Raw genomic sequence first — 12,353 nt, 5'->3', positions numbered from 1 at the left:
GTGGCCTGTCATATATCAGAGTGGAACACAAGTGGTCCGACATCCATAATGGTAATGGAGCAGAAGCTATTAGCTAAGTCTGTTGGAAGAGTCATAACCATTATCCCTGTCAGCGCCAAGAAGGCTTACAGTCTATTTTTTAAACCGAGTGATAGGTCCGTATAGATAGAACCGTTTAATTCTACTCACTTCAACATATAGGTGACACTACTCAAACACACAGGGAGCGCAACAATGAGACAAATGCAGCTTGTTTTGAATCTCAGTGAGTTAACACCCAGACAGTATATTTTCCCAAAGTTATTACTTAAAGGTTATTTTTTATACACAGTATCTTTAGGTAATGCATACAAATAGGAGGAGCTAAAACTGTTTATAAGTCACTGACAATTAACTGCATCCCACAAGATTTGTTGGCAGTAAAAGAGGTTTTAATTATTTTTGAAAAGCATTGGTCATTTTACTTAACAGGTCAGTTAACTCTAACTACAAATACATGCAGATTGTTGCAAGGTTTTGTTTAAAGTTTTCCATATTTTGAGACATCTGGCTCCTTTAGGTTGCTTCCAGCACACAACAATGAAAAAGTATAGAATTTATTTAGTGCTTGCAGCACTGAGAAGTGACATTTACAAAATTCAACAGGAAGATGTACTGTACTTCCAGCAATGATGTCACTATACTGGATAAGTTAAAGAGCTCCCTGTGATATGTTCTCAAGTAACACTAAAAGTAAGTGAGGAAATGTTTTGTTGTGATTTGGGTGATAAACCCACACCTTTCTGCACATTTTCAAGTCTTCAGAGCCGCGCATCTCTGCCTCTGCATGCACCTTCTGCTGTGTCTCTCTGTATTGTCAACCCAATTCCTTCTCCATCTCCCCTCTCTCCTGTTTCCTTCTTTTCTCTCCTTTTAAGGCTCTGCTTTGTGGCCTGGCTGTGTTAAAGAGCCTGAACATTAAAACTTTCATCCTGCAGAGGAAACCGGAGCAACAGGAACTGGCAGCAGCTCACACATTCACAAAGACATGCTAAAACAAAGTCTAAGCCTTCCCAAAGAAAAATGAGTTTTTTTGTAGCCTTTGTCGGAACAAAAAACACCCAAAAGATAACTGTATAACCTAATTTGTATTCTTTACAGTGTGATTTACAAAATGGGTCTGTAAGAATTTCTCTGCAACTGCAACAGCAGTACTAACTAATTATAATTAAAATGCATGGGAAGGATTGAAGCAGTTTCACTCAGGAATAGCATTTAGTATGAGTGTATTTGTCAGAGGAGTTCGTTTTGCTAAATAGTAATCCAAAAAATATTTCTAATTAAAGAAGAGCAGTAAATAACAAACACATGAAATGTAATTTGTGAGCCTGGTGGTGAGTGAAGTGAAGTTGTGCTGTGCTGACTGTTCTCATTAGTGTGCTGGTAAATGATAGTGCCCCTTCACTGGGCACACACTATAGGGTGGATGGTGAGGGGCAGAGAGAGAGATTCAGGAGTCTGTTAAGTCAAGAATGACAGAAATACAGCCCACAGTGTTTATACTCTCTTTCTTCTCTTTTGGTTTAACTTTAAATCCCATTTCCCTTATCCCCCTTTCTCTCTATTGCTTTCTTTTCCATTTTCCTTTTGCACTTTCACTAGTTTTTCTTTTTTTTCTTTCACAAATCACTTTTGCTTTTTTCCACACATTTAAATCTGGTTTGATGTTGAGACGGGCTGAGTTGATCTCCAGCATGGCGTGAGTTGGTTGACAGGGAAGCTTCCTCCACTGGAAGAAACCTGGGGCGTGTGAAACGAAAACAGGCAGCATGCACTGTGCGCGCATACACACACGCACACACACACACGCGCACGCACGAGCACAAAGATGGCATTTTACATTCAGCTGAAGCAAATCTCAAGACTCATAGCTTATGCATTTAAGATGACAAATGTAGCACGATATTATATAAATGTATGGCAATAGCACAACGTAAAGAGGGAACATTTCCTAATTGGAGCCACAGCATATTATTTTGCACTGCGTAACAAAGAACTCTCATTCTCACTTTCCCTGCCTTTTGTAAACAGACCTGAGTCTTGTTCAAAAGTCGCCTTTGTCCGCTTTGTACCAGGTGAGCGGACTTCTCTTCAGATACATTTTATAGAAAATGAGAGACATCAGAGGGAGTTTAACTCATATCCCTGCAGATGCACATCTTTCTCTTCTTTTCAAATTGTATACGACACTGCGCTGTCTCTCTATCGACTGTATCTGTTGCACTCAATGTTCCACTGCACATTACATACAGCCCATGCAATGTGCTCTTTACAAAGGTGAATTGAATGATTTTTTGCTTGGAGCTTCCCAGAGGGGATCCAACCAAAGACCAGAGAGTGCAGCAGCAAAATGGAGGCTAACATTCAAAGGGCATGGAGTACAAGCTTACTGATGGTTTCTGGGTTTGTTTCTCTCGTTAATCACAGTCTCATAAATAATTTAATAGTTTTAGCCAATTGCTTAGCCTACATATTACTGCTGACCACTCTCCAAAACATTGCATTTTAGTCTGCAAATGGCAGCCAGACAAAGTTAGCAAGGACCTGGAGAACATAGTGCAGCATTTAGCAGGTGAAGAGACATATATCTTCCCCAGGATAAACTATAAGGAGACTTAAGAGTGGACTCACATCTATTAGAACAACAAAAACACAACTCCAATGGAATGCTAATATTTTGTGTATCTCCTGGTTAAGCAAATGTTTGTAAGTTTGCCATATCAATTTAATAAGTGATCATATGTCATATACCAGTATGGACCGAAAAACTAAGAAAGGTGCATCGGACAGTTAAGTACAGGGAAGGGTGGTAATCATGGCTGTCATGTGTGTGTGTGGTGGGTGGGTGGGGTTGGGTTAATCACTCTATGGAAACATTTAAGCTCTGCTCTTTCATCTGCACACACAGTTGGCCAGTCCTCGCCATTCATTTCTGATAACCAAGTTTCTGACTGTGCCTGACAACAATAGCAAACTGACAACATGACGTTAGGCCGCCAGAAAAGGCGCCGCATGCAGTGGATTTAAACTTCAAATTCAATGAAAGGGCTTCCCACATTCACTGGTGGTTTTCTTTATTCCCTGATGGGTACAGTGGCTTCTTATTCTCACATAAACACTAGTGTGGCCACACACCATGTGTACACTATACACACATAATTGCTACTTAAAAAAAAGAAAAAAGGCTGATATACAACCTTCAGCATTTTCAACATGTTATAATGGACATGCAACTGTGGAATGACCCAATCTGGATTAGCATCCTCTGCCGTATATGAACTGGGTCTAATTACTAGGGAAAATCCACTGAATCTACAAAATAGTCGCTAAAGAATTATTTTTGCATATTCCTTCGCTGTTTTCATCTTAATTTTTCAGTGATTATTGTACATATTGTATTCCTGGAGCCCTTCCTCTACAATTATTCAGCAAATCCCTGCCTCTTCCTCACCATTTCTGTCACATTCCCTGGAAAAATATTTCTACTTCTCCATAGACCACACCACCCACATCAACGTGACTGTGTTGCGATGTCCATTCCGTAATAAGCAACGATAATTAGATGAAAACTGTATGAATGTTTGACCTAAGCTAATTAGAAAGTTTGCAGACTTGGCAGCAGGAATCAGCAGAGGGATAATGAATCATAAAATGGTTCATTACTGCGCTCAGGGAACACTCTCAATCTCAATAAACGGACATGGGGCCTAGCAGACAAATCAAACCAGGACGTATGCACCGCCTCATTTAGCTGCTGAAAGGATCACAATAAAAAAAATGAAAAAGATTATTTTTTTGCTCTAAATGGTTTCTATTATTAAAGTGCCTCTCCTCTCACCTCTGCTCTTTCTATCTTTCCTTCTATCTGTGCCTTTCTCTCAGTCCGTCCCCAAGGACACCCATTTTGCTGTCATTATCAATTCATGCTGCCATTTTCTGAAAAACAGTCTATTTATTTATTGCATTAACAATGTGCACAAATCAAAACAAGCTACTCCAACAAGACAAACTAGCAAGTGCTCATAAACAGCTCTTGAGAATATCACACCAACTGTTGAACATTATGCTGTACTTTGGACCGTGCACCATTCTTCCTACACTTTTCTTTTCTCTGCCTTTCCTCTGGCCTCCCCCTGTGCAATGAACACTGAATCTACCCACTCACACTGCTTCTCTTCTGCTAATCCTGAACCCACCGATGTACTGTAGATCCAGACCTCTCCAGACCTAGAGGACAACAATCCGCCCACATTGGTTTCCTCAGACATCCTCTCCAAGGCACTCTGCAGGCTCCCACTGGGCCCAGAGCAGAACATGACGTTGGATAATAATCCCCCTTAACCATCTCGCTAAAGCAAACGCAACTCCATTGGCATGAACTTCATGTACATTTCTGTAAACTAAGTTAGATAAAAGAGTACTCTACTTTAGCTTTGCACTCCAATAAGTGAAACAGAGATAAATAGATACAGCAGAACTAGACAGATTGTCTTTTCTATACACACATTCTTCTTCCTTGTCAAAACTCAAAGCACAGATTACCCATAATGCAATGTGGTAGTTAGGTCAGAGATGCATGTTTGGTATGCTAGTGGCTCATGTAGCCTCAAACCATTAGCTTCAAGCAAAGATGAGGAGCAGGCTACAGAGGTCGGCTGATTTCTTTCTAACGCCGCACCCCCAGATTTTTTAAATGTTCAAACTTGATGTTCTCAGTCCCTACCGATGAATTTACCGGACTTCCTACAGCTCCCTCTGGATTAAAGCAGTACATGCACTAGTTCCCCTCAAGACCTTTAAACATACTTTGATGTGTAACATCAGTTCCCCTTTAACTTAGTCTGCACTGCATTTCACTTCTGACATCTCAAAATGTATGTCTCTAATAACTTCATTTGTGCTCGGAAGTTTAGTGGAAAAGTGTCTTGAAAAATGACTGTACATTTGAGCAGCAACATGTTTTAAAGACTATTCATAAGCAACGACTAAAACTCCACACACATGTGCATAATGGAGTTGGCACAAAATTTGCAGTTGGCAATCTCAGCGCAGCAGACCACACAATGGAAACTAACTAAACATCAATAGTAAACATTTCCCACAGAAGAGAAGTGGAAAAGCAAATTTCATGCACTGTACCACTCTACTCTTCTAGTCTCCACCAGGCTCAATCAAGAGGCCTTTATTCTCTGACTCATAGCTTCAGACAGGGAAACCAGAGCTGGCACAAAATGGCAGTGGGAACAATGGGCAGGCCTGATTGCTCTATTGTGAGTTAGCTGCAGCCTTTGACGTCTCCTCCTGAACCACGAGTGTCTAATTCTGACAAGATTTGTCTGGAGACACAGCTGGAGGGCATTGTCACAGACAGGTGCCATACAGTGCCTGTTCAACAAAGAGGGCAAAGAGCTAGATAATAACTGAAAGAAAAAATTGCCACTGTGAAGATGTCGGTCTGTCAGCACATGCTCTGGTTTTTGAGTCTTTAAAGAGGCAGCCTGACAGCGTCCAAAAGGTTAGAGGTGGATAACAGAGGGAACATGCCAAGCCAAATCAGAGTCCCAGAAGATACACGTGTTCCCCTTTGTCCATTTGGCAGCTACAGACTAAGGAGGGTGTGATGTCTGCAGGGCAGGGTCCAGGAGGAGGGGGGGGGGGGGGGGGGCATGCAGATATGTGTGAGAGACCGTCTGTCATCTAAAATCATGTTGGTGTGTTAAAGTGATGACTGATGAAAAAGGAGGGAAAGATCCAGCTAACATACTGAGAGAAAGGGGACAGGTCAAGTCAAGACGGTCATCTATCCACAGCCCAGCGGTGAGTATTACAACCAAGAGGAGACATCTTGGAACATTTATGATACAGGTGAACCAGATATGATATTCATTATCTTATTACCATTTAACCTCAATGAACCAAAAATACATTATGAAGTCGATTATATCTTGTGTCATCCCTTGGTATACAACACATATAAGTATTAGTATATTTAAGTATTTTTATTTCAAAATCCCTCACTTGTATCTTCTTGTAAAACATGTCATGACTCACCTGGACTTGGAGTTTACACATACATTTATTCATACAATTATACTTTGGGGATATTAGTACTACCACTACCACTCTATCGTCATATAACACCAGTTTGCTTGTGGTTTTTAATAACCATTGAAATTCATGGGGAAATATGAGTTGGCAAAAACACTTGCAAATGAACGTGGTTGAGGCTTCTGTATTTTCTCCAGAAACTTGTGCTTGTAATGTGGTTATAGATGTATCTGTGTGTAAACCTTTATTTTAATGTACACACATTTTTGTCCACATAAAGGAAATGAAGTGTGCGCTACACAGCACTCAGTATGGCAGAGGTCACTTTTAACTGTCGTAGCTAATTCAGTACATGTGTTCCCAGATACGTTTTATGAAGCGTATACAGTGCCACTCATTCAATCCCCTCTCCACCAGAACACTCATAGACAACGTATTATTGTGTACTTACAGCCTTTGTAGATGTCTGTAGGAATCTGCACCGCACTGGAAGAGTAGTTGACCTTATTTTTAAAATTGGGATCGTCCACAAACTCCAGCTCCAAAGACGTGGCGCTCTCCAGCGGGTTCTCCTCTTCTCCATCCTCCGTCTGCAGACACACACATGTACGCATGCACACACACACACACACACACACACACACACACACACACACACACACACACACACACAAACACGAGTGAGCATACAATTAAACACATGTGGATACAAGCAAATATAGGACATCATTCTGTCACCTCCCATCTTGAGTCTTTATAGTGCCTATCTGTGGTTTTGGGGCAGATAATAAAGCGCTGTCTCTCTTTCTGACTCACACATAGAGTCGCATAGCATTTGAATAATGTTAAGCACAAAAATAGCAATAATTCCGCCTTCAGATTTAGGTGGTTCTATAGTTTCCCTCTTGTCAGAGAACAACAGCAGGTATCAGAGCAGACATCTAACAGAGAGACTCATTAGTAATTGAGATGACTATCACAGACACATGAGGTGCCATACAAATTAACCCCAACAATAACTAGCAACAAACACCACTTAATCACAGTTTAGTCTCCCACCCATTCAAATTATAGCATATTTCATAACAGATCGGCTCCTCTCTCTTGCCGGTATGAATGCTGCATATTTCTAATATTTTTTGGCACTCGTACAACTGCTCAGTGTGACCATTGTACATTATGAGAAAGCCTGACACACATATTGCATTAGGAAAGTGTCAGATATCAAAGAAAGCCAGAAGATAAAAGAGAACTGACATTTAAGCTGTTTATCTTGATAAGTTATCAATGGAGTCCAATCTGTGCCTGTTCCCACAGGGGGAAGTGATTGTGGGATGTGAAAAAAAAATGCCAGCTAGAAATAACTCCAGTCTCCAGCACAAAACTCATATCTCTGATCATTCCTCATGTATTCTGATGGCTAAGAAGATGATTTTACTTCAATATAAATGTGAGTGGAGCTAATGTGCAACTGCAATCACTTTTCATTTTAATAAAGCAGCTTGGGTTAATTGGATCTGACATGATAAAAGCTGTTTGTTTTTTGGAGGAATTAAATCAAAACTCCATGTCCGCAGCAGAAATTGATTGATGGGCCAACTTTAATTGACTATTAAAATGTAATTACAAGCTGTTGTTGGGACAGAAAGTGGGTTAGTTGTGCTAAAGTCCCATTGAAAGTCAACATAAGGAGCAACCATTGTTATGACAGAGACCATGAGAAATATGTTAAATGCTGACACAACTGATACATTATTACTTCAATACTCATCAAATTAAATATTTAGTTTAGATTTTTCTTAACATGAAATCAAAGAGCATTTTAGAAATGTAAAAAAAGAGGTACATTTTAATTCTTGTGAACATTTGCAATACTTTTTCCGAAAACTAAAAGTCTGAGAAGTGATACAGCTTTAGCACTTTTTCATTTTCTCACAAAGTTCCTGTTCATCACCAGATAGCTTATCTAGATAAATGAAAGGTCGTGAGACAAGAACAGTATACAATGCTTGGACATGATTTTTGTTTTATTAATTTTAGTCTAGCGTCCTGTTGTTTTTAGTCTACACCTTTTGAGACCTGACCTGGCGCTGCTGTACCGTGTTATTTTACCACTGTTAAAAATTATCTTTTCCTGTTGTTCCAATCCAATAAGGCTGTTTTATTTCTTACTTTGTACAAATTGGAGAAAAGATTGAAGGACTGAGGCAGAACTAAACAGAGATGCAGCTTCCTAAGCAAGAGATACGTATAAAATAAATGGTGACTGTTTCCAGGTCAGATCTGCCTTTTTGCTTCACAATAAAATCATACAACTCTGAGAGTAATTAAAACAATATTAAAGAATGCTGTCTTTTCAACAGCACTAGCTGCGAGGTTGAGGTGTTTGTTTATCACTCAGTCTGACACTAATTCTGTCAATGTCGGGCAGGAAGTTCTTTTTTTTTTTTTTTTCTTCAGAAGAGCCCAATCATAATTAACCAAGGCAGTGTCTAATTAGGAGCTGAATAAATCCACGCAGCAAAGACTGATTGGTTCATTTTCCTCAACTATCCACCACCTGTTTTGTTCGATTCATTACCCAATTTGTTAATTTTATCTCCCCGTTCTCAAGGTTTAATTAAAGGATGAAGAGGCCAGAGATGACAGTTTGAAGATTCTTTCATTCCCGCCTCCAGCCAACCAGGGGTAACCTCAAACATGTCACTTAAGACCCTGTATGTGTGTGAGTGGGTGTTTATTTGAAAGACTGCAGGCACGAGTGAGATAGAGGAAGAACACAAACAAGGAATCCTTACAAAAAAAAATAACATTACGATTAGTAAATAGCTGCCGTAACACATTAAACATTAAACACACACGCATTAAACTTAAAAACAGCAAAAATACACATTTTCAATTTGGAGTAAACATTAGAATAATTTGACCTGTAATCATTTCTACATTTGATGGTTTTCTTCAAAGTAAATTACTATCAAGGAACAAGATTCACAATATTTTTCCACCGGACGGATAAAAGTATTGCAGTGAAAGTGGGGTAATGTGGTCCAAAGAATATTCCCATTATTACTCTGCATGTGAGCGCTGATCTTGTCTGTAGTTTTAAGCAATGGCTAATAAGACTTGAAAGTCTTAATACTGTGAAACTTGCAGACGACAGTGCAAAAATGAAGCCATTAAAGGACAATACAATCTGAATGTGTAATTAATACAAAGAGCCCAAAGGTGGCTGATAGATAAGTGAATAAGAGAAATACATAAATAAAATGCGCTTCAAACATGCATTGGCACACGTTTTAAAAATCACATTACACTTTTATATCAAGGGTACAGTGACAAGAGGAGAAAGTATCAGGGAATAGAGTACAGGATAGGGAACAGAGGAGACAAGCCTTAAATAAGAGAGCCCACGGATCACTTACCTTTTTTTAAACGTGGGTTCTTATCATATCTCGCAGATAGTGCAGGACATTATTACATATATGGTGGATTTTCTCTCCAGTGATAAGGCCTTAATAGAAAGAGGTCATAGTGGGTGGAATCACGATTCAGATATGAGAGTACTGTTGGGCTTGCAGGGATGAGGAAGGACCTCTGACTGACCTCTGCCACTGTCGTTGGGTGGTTGCGGGGTTGGTGAAGTGGGGGTCAGGGGTGTGTCAGTGACTCGACCTCAGTGCGCCATGTTAATGATGACTGATGTTCTCCAATTAGATGTGCTGACAGGCCCTAAAGCACTGTGTCATTAATCACAGGAGTGGCGTGCACAAAGAGAAAATCACACCATGATTTATTGCTCCTCCGCCTCATTCTCTTCCTCTCTCTATCTCACTGTCTTCCCATCTTTTGTGCTTTGGTGATCTAGCGGGGATTCTTGCACTCCTCCTCGCAACTTAATCAATCAGTGGGAACGGGCTCCGAGTGTGACCTATCCTAAGAAGGCACTGCAGCCGGCGTGGTGGCGTGGTGAGACCAAACGACAGGGATTTGTAGGGTCCTTCTGGAGGAAACTGCGTTACCCAGCCTGCAGGTTGTTCCATCAACGAGATTCATCTTCTTTAGCATGAATGACACACATGATTGAAATGGCGTCCTCGTCTATGAAAGTGCGATAAGACCCGTCTTTTGGAGCGGAGGTCTAACAAACCCAGCTCCGTAGTCGACACAGTTGCAATCCGTGAGGAGGGAGCAAACTCTGGAAAATAGACTGGGGGAGGACAGCTGAAGCCACTGTCACATGCACGTCGGCCTGCCCCTGCTCTGTCACACCAACTCACCATAAAGCAGTGCCCCCTCACTAACAGACACAGACATCCCAGGGGTCTGTGACCGGGGGAGTGGGGGCATCAACACCGAGGAGGCCAGGGTAGAGACAGGGTGGGGTTGCAGGAAAGGGTGGCAGGGATTTGGGGTTTGAGGCAGGCAGACGAGGGAGGGGGGAAGCAGTCCGTACTGTACTCACATAATCTGAATCCGCTTTGGAATCGTAGTATGAAATGTCATTCTCCTGTGCAGAAAAGAAAAGTGAGAAGACAGGTGATGAGAGAAGATATAGCAGCGTCTATATCAGACCTGACCCTTTGCGGTGGTAAGCTAGAGAGAGTCAAGGTTATATTCAATCACACTGTTCAGCATGAGAATATAATCAGCATCACAGAACACAGGAGAAGTAGTGTGATGTGGAATGACAGTCATGGGAAGGTGAGCAGATAACTGAATGTATCTGGGCAATGCTTTGGTAAATAAGATGCAATGTTAGTGGCACATGTTCGAACTTGTGTTAAAAACACTGTCGGAACATTTTCATGTGTTGTGGAAAACTATAAAAAAAATGCTGTGTGTGAGCTCAAATTGCAATGAGAGAAGAATAAACTGTGAATATGACTCTCTCTGGGAGTCTTATCGACCTCAACTGGCTGTGTTTTCTGTCTAGGAAAGCAGCTTTCACAAAAGGAGAGAAACACAATAAGGAATAAGAAAAATAATGTAAATGTATGCAATTTTGATGCACTATTTTGCTCTAATTACAGACGAAGCCCCAGATTCAACTTTCCCCATCAAGCTCTCTGCATTTACCCCGAGCAAGGAACCCAAACCCAGGCTGTTAGCCTCCTCTCTTCTGGCGTCCTTATCTTCCGTAGAGGCAGCCGTGAGGGCTGGCAGAGGTTGCATGCAGCGAGTATAGCGTCTGTGGGTCCTGCCTCATTATCATGAGGAGGCTGACTGAGGGCACACTCTCAAGGGCACCACAGTGACTGATTCGCCCTCACTGGAGGAGCTCTGGTCATGGTCTGATGAGGGAGGATGCCTGGCAGAGAGAGAGATTCTACTGTACAGGTAAGGTGACACTTACACACAATTTACTCAGTCCTCTCTCAATTTCCGTTTGCTGGCTTTCACCGTTTTGCTCTTCCCTGTTTGTATCTCTCTCCCGCTGTCTCACACGCATGCTGCGCCCTGTGTTTGTTTAACTCGTACAGCGTCTGTATGCACAACTATTCTCTTTCTCTGCGAGCCCCCACCTTTCTCTCAGCACCCTTCGGCATTAGAGCCTCTCTACACACCACGACCGGGGTCTTGGCCGGCCTCCAGTGCTAATCAGAGAGTCAGTCATCAGCTCGGCTCAGTCCCTAACAACTCACCAAAGAAACACAGTATGATCAAAACTCACACTGACACCAAACACGGGGCAGACCAGCCTGGACACAGCTTGTGTCTTTGGGTAATGAGCGTGGACAAGATGGAGTAGGAGCAGAATATGCCCCCACCTCCCCCTGACAAATCTCCTCAACTTGCCTCCACAGCTCCGTCAAAAAGATCAGGAATGAGGACGAAAAGAGGGGAGCTGAGTGGAGGGATCAGAGGGGATCGTTCAGAGAGTACATTGGGTTAAGGTGGAGGGTTAGTATGGAGGCTGAGGTCAGGGTGATATGAAGGGATGAATTGGGAGGAGAGAGATGGGTGGTGGTGGTGGGTGCAGTGGGGAAAGAGCTGCCAGGGCTAAAAATAGCCTGTGCCTCTGCAGAGAGAGAAGAGAAAGAGAGCGAGACTGTGGCAGAGCAACAGTGTTGTTGTGTCTGCCAGCAGGATTGATCTGGAGCCCAGTCCTGCTTAGACTTGTTCCTTTGCTTCTAAAGAGTTAACTCTCACTACTGCGGCATTACAACTCATTATTCAGGACTGCTTCCTGTAAATAAACGCTGAGTTCCTTGAACCCGAGGGACACCGTCCAGCAGCTTTACTAAAACAAATAATACACTAAAAAA

The 12,353-nt window shown here is 41.8% G+C and overlaps 1 protein-coding gene across 1 annotated transcript in view; it reads right to left on the bottom strand.

Annotated features, from left to right (window-relative positions):
* Positions 1–12,353, bottom strand: part of cacna2d2a (calcium channel, voltage-dependent, alpha 2/delta subunit 2a) — a gene marked incomplete at both ends in the record, with an annotated part of 137,303 nt that overhangs the window by 38,628 nt on the left and 86,322 nt on the right. Inside the window, 2 exons of the mRNA XM_079218441.1 lie at positions 6,539–6,677; positions 10,550–10,594. Coding sequence (XP_079074567.1) covers positions 6,539–6,677; positions 10,550–10,594 — 184 coding nt within the window. The remainder of the gene's footprint in view (positions 1–6,538; positions 6,678–10,549; positions 10,595–12,353) is intronic.

The sequence above is a fragment of the Taurulus bubalis genome, assembly GCF_910589615.1.
Source record: "Taurulus bubalis genome assembly, chromosome: 5".
Lineage (NCBI taxonomy): Eukaryota > Metazoa > Chordata > Actinopteri > Perciformes > Cottidae > Taurulus > Taurulus bubalis.
This window is presented reverse-complemented; position numbering and strand designations above follow the sequence as displayed.